This window comes from Alexandromys fortis, unplaced genomic scaffold (assembly GCF_014885135.2).
Source record: "Alexandromys fortis isolate MF-2015 unplaced genomic scaffold, M_Fortis_MF-2015_v1.1 scaffold_186, whole genome shotgun sequence".
Lineage (NCBI taxonomy): Eukaryota > Metazoa > Chordata > Mammalia > Rodentia > Cricetidae > Alexandromys > Alexandromys fortis.
In genome coordinates this window covers 2,570,235-2,591,475 of record NW_026068067.1, presented here as the reverse complement: position 1 = coordinate 2,591,475, position 21,241 = coordinate 2,570,235, and the positions used below count along the sequence as shown (strand labels likewise).

The window sequence follows — 21,241 nt, the reverse complement described above, 5'->3', positions numbered from 1 at the left end:
GCCACCCCGCCCGCCCCGCCGCGCGTCCCCCGCGGGGGCCCCGCCGCGCCGCCGCCCACGCCCGCCCCGCCGCCCGCGCCCGTCGCCGCCCCGACCCGGGCGCCCCGCGCGGCCGCCGCCACAGCGCCCCCTTCTCCCGGCCCCGCGCAGCCGGGTTCCCGGGCGCAGCGGGCCGCGCCCCTGGCCGCGCCGCCACCAGCGCCCGCCGCGCCCCCGGCCGCGGCGCCCCCAGCCGGCCCGCGCCGTGCACCGCCGCCCGCCGTCGCCGTCCGGGAGCCGCCGCCGCCGGCGCCGCCACAGCAGCAGCAGCAGCCGCCACCGCCGCAGCCACAGCCGCCGCCGGAGGGGGGCGCGGCGCGGGCGGGCGGCCCGGCGCGGCCCGTGAGCCTGCGGGAAGTCGTGCGCTACCTCGGGGGCAGCGGCGGCCCCAGCGGCCGCCTTACTCGCGGCCGCGTGCAGGGGCTGCTGGAAGAGGAGGCGGCACGGAGCCGTCTGGAGCGCACCCGCTTGGGAGCGCTCGCACTGCCCCGCGGAGACAGGCCGGGACGGGCGCCGCCGGCCGCTAGCGCACGCGCGGCGCGGAGCAAGGTGAGCGCACCGGGCAGGTGCGGGCGAAGTTGGCGGGGACTAGAGCCCCGGGAGGGAGCGGGACGTCAGGTGGCCGGGGTTCGTCCAAGGTCCCCGCGGACTCAGAACGCGGTGATCTTGGTCAGTGACCTGATCTGCCGGAGCCTCAGTTTCCTCGGCTGTAAACCGAGAATTGCTGATAGTAGCGACCCCTGGGGGTTGTTGAGCGAGTTTAGTAAGACTTGGCTATTGAGGGCTTTATTAACCCAGAGCCTGGCACGGAAACGACAGCATAAAAGTTACTCCGTGTTGTTGTCAAAGGTGGCGTCGGACACTGGATTCCATCCGGGACTAGAAGAACTCTAACTCTGCCTGCTTCTTTCTCTGGCCCCAGAGAGGTGGAGAAGAGCGGGTGTTTGAGAAAGAAGAGGAAGACGATGATGAAGACGAGGAGGAGGAGGAGGACAATATATCAGAGGGCTCAGAAGTGCCTGAGAGTGACCGCCCCGCAGGTGCTCAGCACCACCAGATTAATGGAGAGCGGGCCCCTCAGAGTGCGAAGGAAAGGGTCAAGGAGTGGTCGCCCTGTGGACCCTACCAGGGCCAGGATGAAGGGCGGGGACCAGCACCTGGCAGCTGCACACGCCAGGTGTTCTCGATGACAGCTATGAATAAAGAAGGGGGGTCAGGTAAGGACCCCCTCGGGGTCGGGCGGTGCAGAGCAGGGAGCTGTGACCTCTAGCCTGGAGACTGACTGCCACTTGTTTTTGCTTCCCAGCTTGTGTTACAGCTGCTCCAGATTCTCCATCTCCTGTGCCTTTGCCCCCAGGAAAACCAGCCCTACCTGGGGCTGACGGGACACCTTTTGGCTGTCCGTAAGTGGAGGCGTTAGGAACATTGGGGTTAGCGCCTGGGCGTGTTGGACAATCAGAGCTGTATGGTTGTATGGTGGTCATTGTTGCTCTCTGTTCTGATGCAGTCCTGGACGCAAAGAGAAGCCAACCGACCCAGTGGAGTGGACAGTCATGGATGTGGTGGAGTACTTCACTGAGGCAGGCTTCCCGGAGCAGGCCACTGCTTTTCAGGAGCAGGTGAGTTCCCAGCCCGCGACTGCGCACCGCTCTGCCCAGACCCTCACAGGTGTCCACTGACTTGCCCTTTCTGTCCTGCCCAGGAAATTGATGGCAAGTCTTTGTTGCTCATGCAACGGACAGATGTGCTGACTGGCCTGTCCATCCGCCTGGGCCCAGCCCTGAAGATCTACGAGCACCACATCAAGGTGCTCCAGCAAGGCCATTTTGAGGAGGATGACCCTGATGGCTTCCTTGGCTGAGTGCCAGCCTTGCCCCTACCCCAGCCAGTCCAGATCGTATCACAGCGCCCTGATAGTCCAGGAACTGGACATAGGGACACCCTCGACTTCCTAACAGACTCCAGTGAGGGGGTACCCTCCTCCATTTCCCCCTTTTCTCACACCCCTACCTTAGTACATCTCCTCTCCACAGCCATGGAGTGTGGGACAGGAGGACTTGGTTGGCCCATTCACAGGGGCCACCCTTTCTCCCCAAACCAGGACATTTTTGAAAAACAAAAAATCAGGGGAGCTTCCTGTGGCCCCCAAACCCTCTTGAGTTCAGCCAGATGTTATCTTATATAAGTGTTCTGTTCTGCCTGTCCTGGTGGTGGGTTCTGCTCCACCACCCGTTCCCTGCCCCCCACCCTGACCTCTAGCCTCTGGAAAATAGGTGAGGTAAGGGACCTTGGGTTCTCTGGCTCCTTCCCTGTCTGTCCATTGTTGCTCCACCTGGCTGTATGGCTTTTTAATATTGCACCGAAGGTTTTTTAAATAAAACTTTAAAAAAAAAAAGAGTCCATTTTTCTGAATGGAGGCAGGAGGTGCAAAGAGCCTTGAGTTTAGTGTGGGGGCAAGAGGGAAGAACAGTGCCTGCTTTGCCCAGCCCCCTAGAAGGGCTCACTCCAGGGGGCCCTTGCCAAGCCTGCAGACAGTATGCCATGGTTCCATTTCCAGGTGCTACGGAAAGGAAGTGGTGTTTGCAGCACATGTCGTCAGCATTTCAGAAACAGAAGCAGGATCAGGACAAGGTTAGCCTTAGCTACATAGTGAGTTCAGGGCCAGCCTAGGTTACCTACTACAGTTCTGTCTTGCAAAACAAAACTCTAGGACCAGAATAGTTGCTTTGTCTTGTCATCTCATTCCAGAACCACCTGTCAAGCGTTTGTTGAGTGACTAACCGTTAACTGCACACTTGCTGGGCCTTTAGTTGTTTATGAAGCAGACGTCATAAAACCTCACTTTATAGAATGGGACAAATGAGTTTGATGCAGTCAAGAAGGTGAGGGTCATGCAGGACACTGTGACACCTGTTGCTGCTTTACCGCAAGCCTTGTAATTAATGTATTTTGCTTCCTAGCCGAACTTAAGTGCCAATCAGTCTTTGCACTTGGATAGGAATCCAATCTACAAGTGTCAGAGGTGTGTTCTCTGTCCAGGGCAGGCATATTGGAATAAAGGAGACAATGGGATAAACCAAATCACTGTCTGAGGGTCTTTATTGTGGAAATGACTGCTAGTCACTAGTCTCTCGTAGGTTCACCGGCAGATCCCAGCTCCATCAGTGAAGAATCTGATCTTGGGGGTCAGCGGCTGGGGTGGAGCCTAGGCCTCTCGGTAACCCGCATTCCCCAATTCCTAACATGTTAGGAATCCCCTCCAGCCCGGTCAACGACCTGGGAGAGAGAAGGCGCCAACCTACAAATATCTACTAGGCCGGTCTGGAGCTCCGCCCTTGACATCGCCCTGCCCCGCGCGCACCAGGTGCCGGCTGAGCTCTGTGCGCGGTGCAGGCCCAGGCTGCGCGGCCCTCCGCGTGCTCCAATTCAAAAGAGGCGAAAGCCTCGCGGGGCGGCGCCGGCAGAGGCGTCGAGGCTGGTTCGAGGGGGTGACGGTGCTCACTGCCCCGACCGTTAGGCCCCAGGTGTGCTGCCCTCCTGGGACGCCACGGAGGCTGGAGGAGCCTGTGCTGGATGCCCGATGGCTGCGGAGTCCTGGTTCGCCGGGTCGCTGGCCCTGGGCCCTGGAGAAGCACCGCCTTCGGACGATTCGATACCCGGGCCGCCGCCCTATGGAGACCCCTCGTGGTCGCCCGCCCGGAGACCCGAGGCCTCAGCGGAGCAGGAGCCGCAGCAGGCACAGCAGCTGATGGAAACCCCAGCCTCAGCTACCTCCAGGGAGCCACTGGCAACGGAGCTCGGACCTGCTCGCCTCCCACTGGACTCCATGTTCAACCCCATCACTGACCAGCTCCGTTATCTGCTCAGGAAGGCGGATGACTTTCAAAGCTACTTGCTCTACAGGTGACCAAGTGCTGGGGCCAGGTTCCAGGACAGGACAGGCTGAGGCTGTACAGCTCACACCAGGGCCCAGAGACAGTACTCACGGCTAGCTAGTTAGAAATACACTATACTAGTGTGCCGAGGGGTGGAGAATTGAGAGGCAGGAGCAGGCAATGTGTGGGCTTTTGGGACAACAAGAGCCAGTCCTTTCACAATCTTGTTTTTGGTTTGTTGGTTGATTTGGCCGATATTTTTTTTTTTTAGATAATATCTCATCACGTTCAAAATAGCGACCCTCCTGCCTCAGTCTACTGAGTACTGCCTACCAATTTGAAATGCTCAGATTAAAAAAACCTTATAAGTCAGCTAAACAAAATCTATCTGCATTAACTCTGACAGAGGCCACACTCCACTCCCAAGAAAAATCCGATTTCTGGACCAGGGCAAAGGGATTGTCTGTCTTGTGTCTGTCGGAGGCTGGCTTAACCCCCAGCTTTCTGAGCCCCATTCGGCAGTTGCGTGCACCCCCAGACACACCGGGGAGGGAACCTAGGCCCTTGTGCTAGCCCTGGGCCACAGCGGGGCACACCCGGCCCAGGTGTCAGCATTTTAACAAATGTCCTAAAGGACGGGTGCAGGTGGTTCTGAAAGGGGAGAACGACTTGACACCGGGGGATCTTTCTTATGCGAGTGCTGAGACTAGAGCTCCACCTGTGGCAAGGCCCAGTCTTGAACAGAGACAACCTCCCAGTCCCTCTATGTTTGATTTTGGGTGCGGGGGGGGGGGGGGGATGGAACCAAGGGCTCTGCCCGGGCTAAGCGCGCTGACGCTAAGCTGGCCCTGGGGATACAGGTGGTAAGCACGGGGCACCTGGGGATGGCGGGAGAGTGATACCACGTGAAGGCCCCTTTCTCCCTTCAGCAGGGATCGAGTACAGAAGGAACAGCTAGCCAAGGCCATGCCCACCTTCTTAAGGATGTGCGAACCTTACTTCCTGTACCTTGAGGCTGCCGCAAGGAGTGTCCCCCCCATCTACGGAGCACTGCAGGAGCTGGTCCGGAAGGGGGTGTGTACCTTACCAGGTCCCATTCTCCTTGGGCTCCCGCCTAGGGATGGGAGGGTGGCTTCTGGCCGACCCTCTGAGGTCAGGGAGTTTCCCACTTCCCATGCAGTTGCTGGAGATGTCCCAGCAGCTCACCCTGCGTTTGGAACAGTTAGTTCTCATGTATGCTTCCTTCGGATTCGTGGACCTGGAGGAAACCAACCCTTTGAGGTAAGGGGGCAGGGAATGAGTTGTGGGGTGGCAGATTCCAGGGCCCAGCTTGCTGTCCACTCTCTATCTCCTGTTAGCATCTCCTGCTTCTTCTGCGGGAGATTCTCCCTTAGCCCCTCCCACGATGTGTCCATCTTCCGGTACTGCACCCCAGCTGCGTACACCGCCAGTCACTTCCCGAGATACCTCTATAAGAAGATGCGCTGGAACCTGGAAACCACCACAGAGGCCAGTAGCCAAGGAACAGACTCCCATGTGGATTAGTGAGTTTCCTTGTCAGAATCAAAATCCTTCCCCTTCCTATGTTGAATGAGAGCTTGAGCCTCTCCAGCGGCCACCAGAGAGTGAAAAGCGAGACAGGAAAATGAACACCTTTTGCAGTTGCTGGGATAACATCTGCTAGGCCAGCAATGCACACTTTTAGTTTTTCTTAACTCCACCTTCACCTTCAGATTGGGCCGCCAGGGAGGAAAGTCCTCAGCACATCCCCACATCCCCACCTGAGAACTTAAGGCAACTTCTGACGGATGAACCCTCACCTCCAGAAAGAAAGCCTTCAGCAGAAAAACTGAGGGCACTGCTTTTCCTTCTGATTTCTCTCAGCTACTTCTTATGTTATCGAGATACATGGGAGGATGCAGGCCAGGGTCCAGCCAATTCGTGCCCCCAAATCCAGAAACTCTGGTCCATCGGCCGCTGGATGCCCCTAGGACCGGCAGAGGATGACCTTGATTCATGGTAGGATGCCAGCGATGGCTATGTGGGCTTTGAGGTTGGAGGGAGGGTGGGACAAAACCCCACCAATGACTGTACCTCATTTTACTGTGCCCTGAAAAGTGCTTTATGTAGACTACACAGCAGTTCGTAAAGGTGTGGACCAGTCCATCCATTTTACAATGAAGAAAACGTGTTTTCAGAGTCGATAAGTCACTTTCCCAGGGAGACACAGCTAGGAAAGTGATTAACAGCCTCAAGTCCAGTGCTGCAACTCAGGAGTTTGTCAGCAAAGGACACACCTTACCTTAGGATATCCCCCACCCCTAACCAAAAGCCCTCATGTCCAGTCTTGTCTCCGGACCCCCAGGATTTTGTGCCCGCAGCCACCCGGGGACTACCAGCAGTTACTAACCATCGGCTTCGAGGAGCCTTCGCATGTGCTGGCCACCGACCTGCTGGTACAGATCCTCATGGGCCAGGTAGGCCCCGCCCGGCCCCCCATCGCTGCCGGGCCCTCGGCTTGGGCTGCCCCGGCATCCTGAGCCCCAGGAGAAGACGCCAGCCGGGGCTTGATAACCCCAAACTCCAGGCAGGAACAGGGGCGGGCTGCACTGAGGACGTCCCGGCATGGGCCACCGAACACCAAGTGCGGACACACTTTTCTGTTAATAAAAGAGCGAGGTCAGAGGTTCTGTCTCCTGTGAACACTGCGTCCCTCCCCTGGGGGCGGGTAGGCCCCGCCCACCGAGGGCCCTTCTGGGAAGTGTAGTCCGAAGACCTCGTCGAGAGCTGCACATGCGCAGATATGTACATGAGTCAAAGAGGGAAGTAGCGGCTCTCGTCAGCAACCGGAACCCAGAAAACAAGTTTCTGGTAGCAGGAAAATTCTAGGCCCGCTGGAGGAAGACTTAGACCTACGCCGGTTTGGTGGGTTTTTTTTTTTAACCCGGAAGTGATTCCTAGCCAGGATTTTTTAAAAAACTACATTTCCCGATGTGCCCTAGGAAACTGCAGGCGATCAATTTGTAGAGTGGAGTCAGACTTTCTTCCAGCTTTTGGGATGTCCGAGTCGAGCTGATTGTTGTCTTGTCCCGCGAAGAGTGTCTGGAGCCCAGGCTAGGAGAGTCCATCAATCTTGGGCTGGCAAGGAGGCTCTAGCTGAGAGAAATGAACTGCCCTGCTCTTCGGAAGCTCTGTCAGAAGCTGTGTCTTCTGAGCAGAACTGGCCCCTGCTTAGGAATGGGGTCCTTCCTCCTCCCCTGTGTCACCCTGAGAGGTCGATTTTTTTTTTTTTTTTTTTTTTGAGACAGGGTTTCTCTGTAGCTTTGGTGCCGATCCCGGAACTAGCTCTTGTAGACCAGGCTGGCCTCGAACTCACAGAGATCCGACTGCCTCTGCCTCCCGAGTGCTGGGATTAAAGGCATGCGCCACCACTGCCCGGCCTGAGAGGTCGATTTTTGAATCCTAAAATTTTCACATTCAGACTGAGAATGTGAGACCCAGAACTATTGAGAGCCAGAACGATGCCTTGTGGTTTTTGTTTAAGTAATTTTTGCCGGGTGGTGGTGGCTCACGCCTTTAATTCCAGCATTAGAGAGGCAGAGGTGGATCTCTGTGAGTTTGACGCCAGTTTGGTCTACAAACTGAATTCCAGGACAGCCAGGGCTGTTACGTGGAGAAACCCTGTCTCAAAAAACAAGAGTAATTTTTATTAGCCGGGCATGGTAGCACACACCTTTAATCCATAGCACTCAGGGAAACCAAGGCAGGTGGGTCTCTGTGAGTTCTAGGCCAGCCTGGTCTATATAGTCAGTTCCAGGATGCTTGGGCTATGTAGAGTCAGTCTCTCTCTCTCTCTCTCTCTCTCTCTCTCTCTCTCTATATATATATATATATATATATATGTGTGTGTGTGTGTGTGTGTGTGTGTGTGTGTATATATATATATATTCTGTATGAACTTTTCCTGCTTTCCCACAGAGGCCAGAAGAGGGCATCAGATATGCTAGGACTGGAATGAGAGTTGTCAGCTTCTGTGTGAGTGCAAGAAACTGAATAGAAGCCCTCTCAGAAAGCCCCCAGCACTCTTATTAGCCGAGCCATCTTGCCAGAACCTTTCCTTTTGTATCCAGCTGGAGCCTTTTCTTCCAGCCGGGGCCTCCAGAGCGTGCCACCATGCCTTAAGCTTCAGGAAGTCAGCTAACAGTACCTGGTCCGTGCGATTACAAACGCGTTTTAAACAGATGTGACAGATGAGCAGACTCCAGGCAACACACCAAGCCCTGGCTCTTCCAGAGAGGCCTCTGCTAACCACGACACCTGGAGACTGTTTCCCTCCGCAGCTTGGGTCAGAATAACCCCAACACCGCTCTGATTCCTCCTAATATTGATCTGAGCAGCTCCTGTGTCTATTCGCATCGCTCCTGGGAAAAATCTTTGCCTCCCAGCACACACATGTGAGCTCACAACCATTTGTACCTCCAGCTCCCGGGAGCCCTATGCCCTATTTTGGTTTCTTTTTTTCCTTTTTTTTTTTTTTTTTTTTTTTTTTTTTTTTTTTTTTTTTTTTTTTTTTTTGGTTTTTCGAGACAGTGTTTCTCTGTGGCTTTGGAGCCTGTCCTGGAACTAGCTCTGTAGACCAAGCTGGTCTCGAACTCACAGAGATCCGCCTGCCTCTCCTATTTTGGTTTCTGCAGGCACCAGGCACTTGGATGATACACAGGCTTACTGCAAGGGAAAACACTCATTCACATAAGAAGTATAAATACTGATGTCAGGGTTTGGGGTGTGGTTGAACTTGCATGCACAAGGCTCTTGGTTTGATCTCCAGCACTACAGAAGTAAGAGTCTTGGCTCAGCACAGTGGCGCAGACCTGTGATCCCAGCACTCAGGAGAGGAGCTAGAGGATTGCTGTAAGCTGGAGGCCAGCCTGGTTAACAAAGTGAGACCTTGCTTAATAAGACTGAGCCAGGCGGTGGTGGTGCACACCTTTAATCCTAGCACTTGGGAGGCAGAGGCAGGCGGATCTCTCTGAGTTCAAGGCCAGCCTGGTCTTCTAGAGAAAAAAAAAGACAGGGAACTGTTTGTCAAGTACTTGTCATACAAGTTCAGTTTGAATCCTGGAATCCACCTATAGGTAGAAAGAACTGACCCCCCAAAAGTTGTCCTCTGATGGCCACACATATGTAGCAGCATGCCCCCACATCACACATACGCAATAATAAATATTAATAATATAAATAATAAATAAGCAGGGTATGGGGCACACACCTTTAATTTCAGTACTTGGGAGGCAGAGGCAGGCAGATCTCTTGAGTTCTAGCCAGGACTAGAGTGTGGGAAGGAGAACTAGAGACATAGCTCAGCAGGTAGGAGTGCTAGCTGCTCTTCCAGAAGACCAAGATTCAATTCCCAACACTCACATTGTGGTTGGCAACCATCTGTCACTCCAGTTCTACAGCATCAGACACTCTCCCCAGGTACCAGGCATGCATGAGCACACAGATGTACACACACATGCACACACACATGGTCTACAGAGTTCCAGGGCAGCCAGGGCTACACAGAGAAACTCTGACTCGAAAAACCAAAAATTAAAATAAGGTGGACAGCTTCTGAGGAACATCTGCAGTTGGCTTTTTGCCACACATAGATGTGTGCACGCAAATGAACTGTCCCACAGACATTCCACATCCACCAAAGGGCGGCTTGTGCTTGTGATTCCATTTGCCACCCTAGCGGTTCTCTGCTGTCTCGCCATCAGTTGCAAACACAGTCAAGTCTACGGCGACATAGACTCTGGAGGGCCCCTCTCCGGCTGAGCAGCTTCTGGGTGAAACACCACAGGGACCTTTCCCGTGCTTTATTTGCTGGCATTCATTAGTCACTCGCTGTAAGCTGAAGGGCAAGCCTGGTTAACACAGTAAGATGCAAGGGCCACAACTAACAAATCAGGCATTTAAACCATAATGCTAATATTTATTCGTGTGTCAGCGTGTATGTTGTAGTGGACATTCCATGGCATATGGGATGGGAAAAAAGTCTTGAGTGTCAGTCCTCGTCTTTCACCTTGGGGTTTTGTTTTGTTTGTTTTTGTTTTGAGACAGGGTTTCCCTGTGTAGCTTTGGAGCCTGTCCTAGAACTCCCTCTATAGACCTGGCTGGCCTCAAACTCACAGAGATCTGCCTACCTCTGCCTCCCAAGTGCTGGGATTAAAGGCATGTGTCATCACCGCCCAACTGTTCTTCACCTTATTTTAAACAAGCTGCCATTTCCTACTAAGAGTCTGCAGGACTTTGCATGCACGATGGCTTTTTACTTGGTTTTTGGGGATCTGAGTTCAGATCACCAGACTCGTATGACAAACGTTTTACCCACTGAGACATATCCTCAGCCCCTTAATTTATTATTCATATATATTTTGAGACAGAGTGTCATATAACCAGACTGGCCTCAAGCTGTCTACGTAGCTGAGGATGACCTTGAACTTCTGATCTGCCTGCCCCTACCTCTGCTTTCAAGTGCACCAGGCAAGTACCAACTGAGCTGGATCTCTAGCCCTACACAACAGTTCTACGGTGTTCTGAGGTCCCACTTTCCCCAATCCTAGCCACTTCTAAAAAGCTGTTATATTGCCCTGGCGCTGTGAATTACACAGACGCCATTTCTTCAGACAGTTTAGAGTATTTACCAGCAGTTAAGCAGGGTTCGCAGTGGACCAGCTCCTGTCCACTCCCACTTGCATTTTCCCCCTTCTGCAACTGGTCACTCTGTAGACCAGGCTGGCCTTGAACTCAGAGATCTGCCTGCCTCCAACTCCCAAGTGCTGAGTTTAAAGGAAAATGTGCTTCCTTAGCAGTCCCACGTGAATAATTTTAAAGGTTTTTTTTTTTTTAAAAAAAGAACTTGGTATGATGACACAGGCCTGCAATCCCAACACTTAGGAAGCAGAAGCAGGAAGACCACAGGTTCAAAGCCATCCTGGAGCCAGGCGATGGTGGCGCACACCTTTAATCCCAGCACTTGGAGGCAGAGGCAGGCGGATCTCTGTGAGTTTTTGAGACCAGCCTGATCTACAGAGCTAGTTCAGGATAGGCTCCAAAGCCACGGAGAAACCCTGCCTCGGAAAAAAAAAAAAGCCATCCTGATCCACATAGCCAACTAGGGCTACATAGTGAGTCCCTGTCTCAAAAGATTTTTAAAGGGAAAAGAGATTCCTAAGTAGTAAAAATAAGTAGTTTTGTTTTGGCTCAAACCCAGGGGCTTGTACTTGCTGGGCAAATGCTGAAGATTTGTTTTTGATTAAAGGATTTAAAAAAATTATGTATGTGGCCAGGTGCGGTGGTAAATACACCTCTAATTCCAGCACTCAGGAGGTAGAGGTAGAAGGATCTCTGTGAGTTCAAGGCCAGCCTGGTCTGCATAGTTCTAGGACAGCCAGAATTACATAGAGGAGAGAGCCTGTCTTTAAAAAAGAATTGTGTGTGTGTGCATGAGTGTGTGTGCCTGTGTACTCCAGGGCGCCAGATGTGCATGAATGTGTGTCCCTGTGTATCCCAGGGCGCCAGAGGAGTCCCAAAGGGGGGCTCAGGTTTTCTGGAGCTGGAGTTACCGGAAATTGTGTGCTACTCAAAATTTTGTTCTGGGAACTAAACCTGGGTCCTCCACATGAGCAACAAACAGATTTGGGTTTTGTTCGTGTGTGTGTGTGTGTGTGTGTGTGTGTGTGCTTGGTTTTCAAGACAGGATTTCTCTATGTAGTCCTGGCTGTCCTGGAATTCACTATAGACCAGGCTAGCCTCAAAGCTCCACCTGTCTCTGCCTCCCAGGTGCTGGGATTAAAGGTGTGTGTCACCACCACCTTCGGTAAAAACTCAACTTCAGAGCCAACTCCCCAGTTCTGAATTTTCTCTTTTAGGAACAGTTCCAAGCAAGTGGTTAAGAGCACTTGCTGTTCTTGCAGAGGACCCAGGTTCAGTTCCCACCACTCATCTCTAGAAGGTCATGACTGACTGTAATTCCAGTTCTGGGGATCCACCACCTTCTCTGGACTTCAAGGGCATCTGCACATCTGTATTCACACACATACCCCAACATAAACACACACACACACATAACTGAAAAGAAAATAAGTCTTGTGGGTGGAGAGATGGCTCAGCAGTTTGAGTACTTTGAGAGGACCAGGGTTCATTTCCCAGCACTCAGATGCTGCCTCACAACCATTAATAATTCTAATTCCAAGGAAGCTGATGTCCTCTTCTCGCTTCTGCAGGCACCCCCCCACATACATGCTAGCAAAAACTCTTATACACACAGCATAAATCAAAAAAAAAAATAGATCTGTTAAGAATTTTCAAGGTAATCCTTGACCACAGAGAATTTGAGGTCAATATGGGCCATATGAGGGTGGGCAGAATACCCACTAGGCGCTTGGCCCCTCATCACCACCATTGGGACTTTTATTTATTTAAAAAATTATCTTGTGGGGCTGGAGAGATGGCTCAGTGGTTAAGAGCATTGCCTGCTCTTCCAAAGGTCCTGAGTTCAATTCCCAGCAACCACATGGCTCACAACCATCTAAAAAAATTATCTTGCCTGGCGGTGGTGGCCCACACCTTTACCCAGCCCTCGGGAGGCAGAGGCAGGTGGATCTCTGTGAGTTCGAGGCCAGCCTGGTCTACAAGAGCTAGTTCCAGGCCAGGCTCCAAAGCTACAAAGAAACCCTGTCTCAAAAAACCACCAAAAAAAAAATTATCTTTACAGCTGGGCGGTAGCGGCACACCTTTAATCCAAGCACTCGGGAGGCAGAGACAAGTGGATCTCTAAGATCGAGGCCAACCTGATCTACAGAGTGAGTTCAGGACAGCAAGGGCTATGCAAAGAAACTCTGTCTCAAATATATATATCTATATAATTTTAATTTATGTGTATATGAGTACGTTTTGTACGAATGTATTCCATGTACGTTCGGGTGCTCCCGAAGGCTGGAAGAGAGGGACAGATCACCTGGAGCTGAAGTCAGAAGCAGTTATGAGCCTCCCACGTGACTGCTGGGAACTGAACTCAGGTCATATACAAGAGTAGCAAGCACTCTTTACCCTGAACCGTCTCTCCAGCCCACCACTGGCATTTTTCACTATTGCTTATTTCCCTAGAGCAAGTACAATTTCATAGCACCTCTTTCTAGCAGCTCCCTGAGCACCCACAGGATGCCTTTGGCGCAGATAAAAGCTGAGATCTGGAGACCCAGAATGGAGTGTATGAGCCGGTGCGCAACATTTTGCACTCGTACCACCAGGGGGCAGTAGGGCCCCGACCTCCAGTCCCGGGTCAGCAGACAGCCGGGAGACCAGAGCGCTTTTCGAATTCCAACATTCCGGCGCGATTCTCTTGGTGGCTTTCCTGAGCTTCCTTCACCCGCCCAGCTCTCGCTCCACCCAGACTAAGGAGGTTCCAGTAGAAAAACAGCTTGCACTAAAGCCTAGGAAAGGAGGGGGAGGACACTTTATTTTGTGCTTCACTCACAGGTTTAGCGGGTGGTTGTTAGCTTTCCAGTTAAGACTAAACAATTTTAATGGAGAAAGGTGGTTAATTCCATAGTCAGCATCAAGGATGTGCAGGATTTCAAGTTGCCATTGAAGAGAGCTGGTCTTTTCCTCTCCAGGCCTTGGGCTGATCCGGAGGGTAGCAGCCTCTACCCTGACTCTTTAATGGGGGACGTCGCTTCTGGCCGTGTGTCCCAGCCTTCGGAGACCTCAGGGTCTGCGCTCCTACTAGGGTGGAGGGGAGAGAAAGACCACCACCATTAGGGACAAGAGCTACACCCAGGCATGGGGGGGGGGGTGAGGCAGTTTGGGCTCCAGGCCCCAGCCCCTCTTCAGTCTCAGGGTTACGTCTGGGACTTGGAGTTGGGGCTAGCGTGGCGCTTCAGGGAACCGGGATGCACTTTTGCCTTCCCAGTGCCCAGGCGCTGCAGGGAGGCGTGGGGAGAGCGACAAGCTTTGGAAACTGAGGCTCCTACCTTCTCCAGGCCGTTCTCCGAGGCCGGTCTCCGCGGGGGCCAGATCACCGCCAACTTTCCGTCTCCCCTGCTCGCTGTGGGGGAAGGGACGCTCAGCCGCGGCTGCCCCTCCTCTTGCTAGTTGGAGGATGGCCGCACCCCTTAAACACATACAGGTGTGCACTCCTCCCTCCCTGGGGAGGCCGCCACCCAATTCTGGGGACCCAAGAACAGGAGGGAGGCAAACCTAGCATAGACAGGAGCCTGAAATCTACAGGGGACCCGAAAATGCCCAAGGTTCCAAGACAATGTATGGTGGATCTGGGGATCCTCACTCCGGGTATGGGAGTGGTGAACAGAAGGCGAACCCCAAGAAGAATAGTTGAGTCCCGGGAGTCTGCAAGCCTACAGATGAAGGGTCACTGGAGGTGGAGACAGCGGGAGCTCTGGACCCGGGGTGACCGGCTTACGGGTGAGGCTCGGCGCTGGCTCCTGGACCTCAGCGGCCCCGTAGATACTGCGCCGCTGCAACTGCAGCTCCCGCTCGCGCTCGCGCACCTGGCGCACCTCCTGCTCCAGTAGCGACGGGGAAACCAGCGGCGGCGGCTGCCCCACCAGCGGGCAGCCGTCCTGCACGGCGGGGTGCAGCCGGCCTCCCGCCTCCGGCCGCCGCTGCAAACCCCCGCCGTCCTCCGCTGCAGCCTCAAAGAAGCGCTTGAGTTCGTCCAGCGGCTGTGGCCGCTGCCGGGCGCTGGGCAGCGAAGCCGCCGGGCTCGCCAGCGCCGCCTGCCTGTGAGCCTCGCGTTCGATGTCCCGTTGCATCTTCGCGCCCGCCCGAGCGCGCTCCAGGGCGCGCGGCAGTGGGGGGCCGGGGCCGGGCCGGCTGAGCACCGGTCGCACGCGCAACTCAATGAGTTCCTCGCCCGCACGGCCGGGACTCAGACCCCGGCTCCGGCGCAGGCTCTGCTCGCGCTCGCAGCTACGGCGGATTTCGCGCTGGATGGGCGTCTCCATCAGTAGTTCAGCAGGCGCCGGGTGAGATGCCGGCTTCGGTGGAAAACACACCGGGAGGCCTCCGAGCCGAAAGAGGGGCACTGCCCCAGTACCTCCGTTATCCGAATGCTAGGCGGCCCAGCTACGGAACGTCCGTCCGGCCTTTCTGTGTCCTGCTCAACTGGTACTTGCGGAACTCGGCTCTCTGGCTCCGAGGTCTCCAAGTCCTCCGCTCCAGAGGTTTCCAGGACCTCACCGTTAGCCCTCGGTGCCCTGACTCTGCGGCTTCCGGAGCACGTAGCCCTAAGATTCAGGTGACCCCAGGACTCGGCTCTCGAGCGCCGGGATCTGGAAGTTCAGAGTTAGGCGCACTTTGAAAATTTCTGTTCTCTGGGTCGGGATTGAGATGCCCAGATAGGTAGGACGCGGTGACCTGCGCAGTACCTGTGGTTGCAGCCGCCGCCCGAGGTTCTAAGGCGTCGCCAGCCCTCTTCTTTGACCCGCCTCTGGCCTCCAGGAACGTCCCCTGGGGGCAGGACTGGGCACCGCCCCCGGCACCTGCCAGCTGGGTTCGAGCGGCCCTGGGCCCGCCCCCAAGGCGGAGGCTCCCCCGCTGGACGCCGGATTCCCGCCACCGGAGTCCAGGGGTTGATTGAAGACAACTTCTTAGGAAAGGGCTTCCCTGAACTCCCTACTCCGGAGGTAATGACTCGCCTTCTTGTTCTGGGACCACGCTGGTACTTTGGGGGGGGGGGGGGGGGCTTGTCTCATTTTCCATCACTGCCTGGCGACCAGACGTCTAGTCGAGCGCCGCGCCGATCTCCGAGCCACCTTACAGGGTGTTCCCTCGGTCGTCTTTCCCTGACCTCACCAGGCTAGCTCAGTAGGTGCCCCTCGCGGCCAGCGACGCCCCCGTGGCCTCCCGAGATCCTCGCGGCTCCACACAGCTCGGGTCCCGCCCCAGGGCCGCCGGGGGCCGCCGCACTTTGAGCTCCTGATGCCTTGGGCTGCTCAGCTTTGCCAGATTCGCTGCGGGGCTCCTGCCGCTCAACCGCCTGGAGTAGCTTCCCTCCCCTCCCTTCCAGAAAAGCCCGCAAGGCGTTTGCGGCCTAGTGTCCTGCTAGAACGAGCGAGCTAGGATTGAGAGCAGAGACAAAATAGCGCTTCCTGGCCTCCGCCGAGCAACTGCGGCTGGGAAGCGGTCAGCTTGGGGCAGGCTGCTGAGGTGGCCCAAGCTGGGGCAGGAGCCACCGGGTTAGCGGGGGAGATGTGTGTCTGGGGCCGGTCTGTTGTTGTTCAAGGGCAGGATCGATGCTCCAGTCTGCGGGTCAACCATTCCCAGGGATATTTTCCACTCCGTCTGGTGGGATGCCGACTTTCACTAAAACCGGCCCACCCCTGCGTCATTCTATAGTAATCTAGAAAAAAGACAGTTACCTAAAGAAAATAGAAAGAGGGGTTGGAGAGATGGCTCAGTGGTTGACAACACCGGCTGCTCTTCCAGAGGACCCAGGTTCAATTCTCAGTACTCACAGGGCAGCTCACACCTGTCTGTAAAGTTCCAGGGCTTCTGACGCCCTCACACAGACATACATGCAGGCAAAACACCAATGAACATAAAATAAAAATAAATTTCAAAAGAAAATAAAGGAGCCAGGGTGGTGGCTCACTCCTTTAACCCCAGTACTTGCTCAGGAGGTAGAGGCAAGCTGATCTCCATGAGTTGGAGACCAGCGTGTTTTAAGCAAACAGTTGCAGGTCACCCAGGGCTACATTGCGAGGTCTTGTTCCAATAAACAAACAAACAAACAGGAAATAGAGGGCTACAAACCCCCAACCACTTGATCACTCCTCGTCTCTCTTCTTACATCTGGCCTCAAATGCTGCCTTCTCTTGGACTGGAGAGATGGCTCCTCAGTTAAGAGGACCAGGATGGTTCACACTGATCTGACTCTTCCCAGGCACAACACCAATACACATAAAAATAAACAATTTTTAAATAATAACAATAAGATCTGAAATAATGACTTGGTTTGTAAAGTGCTGTTGGCCCATGTATAGGACCAGGGAAAGGCAGGAGGATGGGATCCCTGGTGTCACCTAGTCTAATCTAGTGGGTGAGAGCTAGGCTCAATGAAGGACCCTGCCCTTGTGTGGAGGCATACACACTTATCACACATGTACACAAAAGAGACTGGGGACATGACTCACATATAGAGGGCTTGTCTGTAGGTGGAAGGCCACTCGGTCGTTTCCCGGCAGCCTAGACCTGAAATAAACACATAGAAACTATATTAATTGCAATACTGTTTGGACAATAGCTTAAGCGTATTTCGAGCTAGCTCTTATATCTTAAATGAACCCATTTCTACTAATCTGTGTACTGTCACGTGGTTGTGACCTACCGACAAGCTTCCATCCAGTGTCCAGCATCTGTGTCCTGCTGCGGCTACATGGCTTCTTCTTGACTCTGCCTACTCTCTCCTCCGCTATCTGCTTGGAATTCCCTCCTTGCCCTCTTCTGCTAAACCACTGGCCGAAACAGTTTTGTTCATTAACCAATAAAAGCAGCACATATACAAAAGGATTTCCCACACCATATCCCCTTTTCTGTTTAAATAAAAAGGAAGGTTTTAACTTTAACATAGTAAAATTACATATAACAAAACAGGTATCAAGTAAAAATTACAGTTACAATATTTATATCTACTTTATCATTTATCATAACTAAGGAAAACTATAATTTTAACTGTATTCTTTAACTCCATCAAAGACTCCAAAAGGATATAATATTACCTGAGTAAACAGGAAGTGCATTGTAAACAACTTCCAAAACTCTAGAATTGACAGAGACATCTCGCTGCCTGGACAGTCACCCAAAGTTCTTCAGTAACATTGAGGCATCCATCTTCAGCCTATAGGCCCATAGTATCTGGCAGACTTTTCCATGAAGCAGGAAATTTCAAAGACAGTTCTGCCTGTATTGTCAATTTGTCAGTCACTTTCTTCTGTGTCTTGCAGAATGTCTGGCACACTCTTTCATGAAGCAGGAACCTCGAAGGATCGCCTCACCTTTAGGCAAGTTTAGCAGTCATTTCTCTGTGGTCCTGCATGTCCAGTTCATACAGCATAACATCATGCAATCCAGGCAAGAGCAGTTTCTTGCCCAAATGGCTAACAAACTCCATGAGGAGCCTCTTCAATGCCTATCTTTCTCTTGAAGTAGACTGGTGCTGCCAGGAGCAGATGTGCCTCATTGTCATGAAAAGTTCCAAGTTCTTAAAACATTATAAATGCCATATTCTGTTAATCTTTGAAAGGTTTGAAGAATAACTATCTGACTGAAATATATCTCTATATATCTGGAAAACCTAACACGACTACAAGTTTGACTATTACAAATGACTATCTATTAATCTGTATTACTTAATTATATATTACATTTTAAAAAGATTTATTATAAATTTATTTATTTATTATGTATACAATGTTCCTCTTGAATGACCATCTCCATGTCAGAGAAGGGCACCGGATCTCATCATTACAGATGTTTGTGAGCCACCATATGGTTGCTGGGAATTGAACTCATGATCTCTGGGAGAGTAGCCAGTGCCCTTAACATCTGAGCCATCTCTCCAGCCCCATATACTAAATTACGGTTTTTAAATGAGCTGCACAAACACAATACCTTAATCAAGAGTAGAAATATACATATAACAAAATTGACCTTAAATTTGTATCAATAAACCAAGATCCATACCAATGCAAATCTCTACAGCATATCCCCTTTTAAACATAAGTAAACATTTATAAGCAATATTTGGGAATTTGGGTGTAGTTCTCTCCAAACTTCTTCCTGCTTTTTGATGGGTGAAGTATTTTATTTGGGGGACGTTCACGGAGACCTTTTAGGGGATCTTGGTCCATCATCCATCAAACTATAATAGTCTGGAAGGATTCCACAGGTTCCCATCCTCTGTGAAAACAAACACAGAACCTCTTTTCCAAAGCAATATATCCTTAGACTCAAATTCTGAAGTCAAGATACTTTTAAAATATATATGTTGGTTTAGCAGTCCACACAATGAAATATCTCTCTGTACTTAGCTCATTCACAGTCAAAAAATTTAAAGAAAACACAATAATATACACAATCCAGACTGTCTGTGTATATTACATCTTTGCGTATCTTATTTTTTACTCTTACTTGTTTTACAAGTTTAATATTTATTTTATTATCTTTACTCTTTTTAACCTATGATTGTCTGTACTCTTTTATATTATAATGGTCTATATTCTTTTTTTTCTCTTTCTCAAGCCTACATACATTTATTTAACACTGTGACCCATTTATAGGTCTTTTTATCTGAGTTTGTGTTTATTGTGTATCTGAAATCCTTTTCTGACAAGATGCATTTTAAAATGGTAAGCAGTGTGGTTGTGGCAGCCCTGGATGCCGACTCTGCCTCTCTTGTCCTTTTAATATGGTGGAGGTACCTTACCTCCAGCTCTGGCATGGCTGAGTGGGAACCGTGCCCATCACCTCGACTCTGGTAAACAGTTGTCCCATGCTGCCACCAACGAACTTGCAGCACGCTGCCCACAAACCCCATTGAAGTGCTCAGCCTCCTGAAAGAACCAGAGCTGTTTGTGCATCTGGCACGAATCAGGAAGCCTCTGTTTCTTAAAGTAGCCACGCGGTTTTGTTGCTGCTAATGCTGAATCAGGAAGACCTCTCTTAAAGGAGCCATGGTGCCCCTACTTGCCACTGCTAGCAAACAGAGCTCATTTGGGAAAAAAAAACGGGACTACCAAGAAACTGTGCTTGGTTCCCATTTTTGTGGATCTAGAAGCTCTTTTTTTTAAGGTCTTATGTGGATCCATGCCCCCAGATGGTGGGTGCCAATCTGAAGGTGGAAGGTTGCTCATTCCCAGCAGCCCAGACCTGATATAAACACACAGAAACTATATTAATTGCAATACTGTTTGGACAATAGCTTAGGCGTATTTCTAGCTAGCTCTTACATCTTAAATTAACCCATTTATACTAATCTATGTATTGTGGTAGGCCATGTGATTATGACCTACCGGCAAGGTTCCACCCAATGTCCAGCATCTGTGTCCTGCTGCGGCTACATGACTCCTTAATTCTGCCCCCTCTCTCCTCCTCTATCTTCTTGGAATTCCCACCTTGCCCTATTCTGTTAAGCCTCTGGCTGAAACAGCTTTATACATTAACCATTAAAAGCAACACCACTTGTCAGCATACACAAAGCCCTGGGTTCCATCCCCAGCACTGCCATGGTGGTACATGCCTGTAATCCAGCACTTGGGATAATACATGCAGGAAACTCAGAAGCTGAAGCTTATCCTTGGTGACACAGCAAGTTTGAGGCTAGCCTGGGACACTGTTTTAACAAATACTTTAGTCTCTATGCGGCATGTTGTACTCTATCCCTTCCCCTCCACCAGGGCCCCTTGGTGACCAAGCAAACAAGCCTTCCCCATCAAAGGGCACCTGTGACCTGTGACGCTTACTTGGCAGAGCCAGTCACTTTCCTCCTTCTCTGCCCTTTTCCACTTGGCTTCATCTGACTTGGCCACCATTTCCTTCTCAGACTCTGGTTCTATCTACTGATGACTTCCATCAAGGTCAGCAGGTGGAAGAGAAGGCAAACAGGATAAATCACCTGTCACGCGCCCTCAAGCCCACTGGCTGCCTCCAGCTACACACCAAACTCTCTGTGGGTGTAGGACAGGGACTATATGTTGCTAACCTGGGGCACTATACTAAATAAAGGCTAAGAGTGTGTAAATTCTCTTTCCACTCAACTCCTTAGTCACTCTTTAAAAAAAAAAAGATTCATTTATTTATTATGTGTACAGTGTTCTGCCTACATGTATGCCTGCTGGCCAGAAGAAGGTACCAGATCTCATTGTAGGTGGTTGTGAGACACCATGTAGTTGCTGGGAATTGAACTTAAGACCTCTGGAAGAGCAGCCAATGTTCTTAACCTCTGAGTCATCTCTCCAGCCCTTCTTTTTTTTTTTTCCACGAGTAACTGGGACCACAGGCACATGTGGACACACCAGGTAGACTGTGTATTTTTTTTTTTTGGTTATTAAAACGTTTATTGAAAGTTCTTTTTTTTATTGAGCTCTACATGTTTCTCTGCTCCCTATCTGTTTCTTCCCTAACCCCCCAACGCTCCCCCAAGGTCCCCATGCTCCCAATTTACTCAGGAGATCTTGTCTTTTTCTACTTTCTATTTCCCATGTAGATTAGATCTATGTAAGTCTCTCTTAGTGTCCTCATTGTTGGCTAAGTTCTCTGGA

At 51.7% G+C, this 21,241-nt stretch overlaps 4 protein-coding genes and 1 long non-coding RNA gene across 6 annotated transcripts in view; 3 read left to right on the top strand and 2 right to left on the bottom strand.

The window, feature by feature from the left end:
- Positions 1-2,413, top strand: Samd1 (sterile alpha motif domain containing 1; the record flags this gene model as incomplete). The annotated part of the gene is made up of 5 exons (XM_050120762.1): positions 1-588; positions 962-1,256; positions 1,346-1,442; positions 1,547-1,658; positions 1,742-2,413. Coding segments are annotated over 5 exons (1,251 nt in total), but the record flags the coding sequence as incomplete, so codon positions are not given.
- Positions 2,414-2,600: 187 nt separating this feature from the next.
- Positions 2,601-6,454, top strand: CUNH19orf67 (chromosome unknown C19orf67 homolog). Its single transcript, XM_050120725.1, has 6 exons — positions 2,601-3,942; positions 4,844-4,988; positions 5,095-5,195; positions 5,273-5,458; positions 5,799-5,933; positions 6,280-6,454. Exons 1-6 carry the CDS (start codon positions 3,620-3,622, stop codon positions 6,452-6,454), a joined length of 1,065 nt encoding a protein of 354 aa, XP_049976682.1. The 5' UTR covers positions 2,601-3,619.
- On the bottom strand, positions 5,773-6,467 carry LOC126487746 (uncharacterized). The gene is made up of 3 exons (XR_007588490.1): positions 6,325-6,467; positions 6,009-6,144; positions 5,773-5,901 (listed from the first exon to the last, which is right to left on the bottom strand). It is a non-coding gene; the product is annotated as an uncharacterized lncRNA (long non-coding RNA).
- A 6,944-nt stretch (positions 6,468-13,411) lies between these two features.
- On the bottom strand, positions 13,412-15,376 carry Misp3 (MISP family member 3). Of its 2 annotated transcripts, none has more exons than XM_050120723.1 (3): positions 14,383-15,376; positions 13,934-14,007; positions 13,412-13,685 (listed from the first exon to the last, which is right to left on the bottom strand). In XM_050120723.1, the coding sequence occupies exons 1-3, from the start codon at positions 14,924-14,926 to the stop codon at positions 13,683-13,685; spliced, it is 621 nt and encodes a 206-aa protein (XP_049976680.1). In that variant the 5' UTR covers positions 14,927-15,376; the 3' UTR covers positions 13,412-13,682. The 2 variants fall into 2 exon arrangements, with proteins under 2 accessions (XP_049976680.1, XP_049976679.1); XM_050120722.1 differs by having other exon boundaries at positions 13,412-13,682.
- A 151-nt stretch (positions 15,377-15,527) lies between these two features.
- Palm3 (paralemmin 3) overlaps positions 15,528-21,241 on the top strand; it is a 23,456-nt gene continuing 17,742 nt past the window's right edge. Inside the window, exon 1 of the mRNA XM_050120719.1 lies at positions 15,528-15,607. The gene's annotated coding sequence lies outside the window, so the exon portion shown is untranslated. The remainder of the gene's footprint in view (positions 15,608-21,241) is intronic.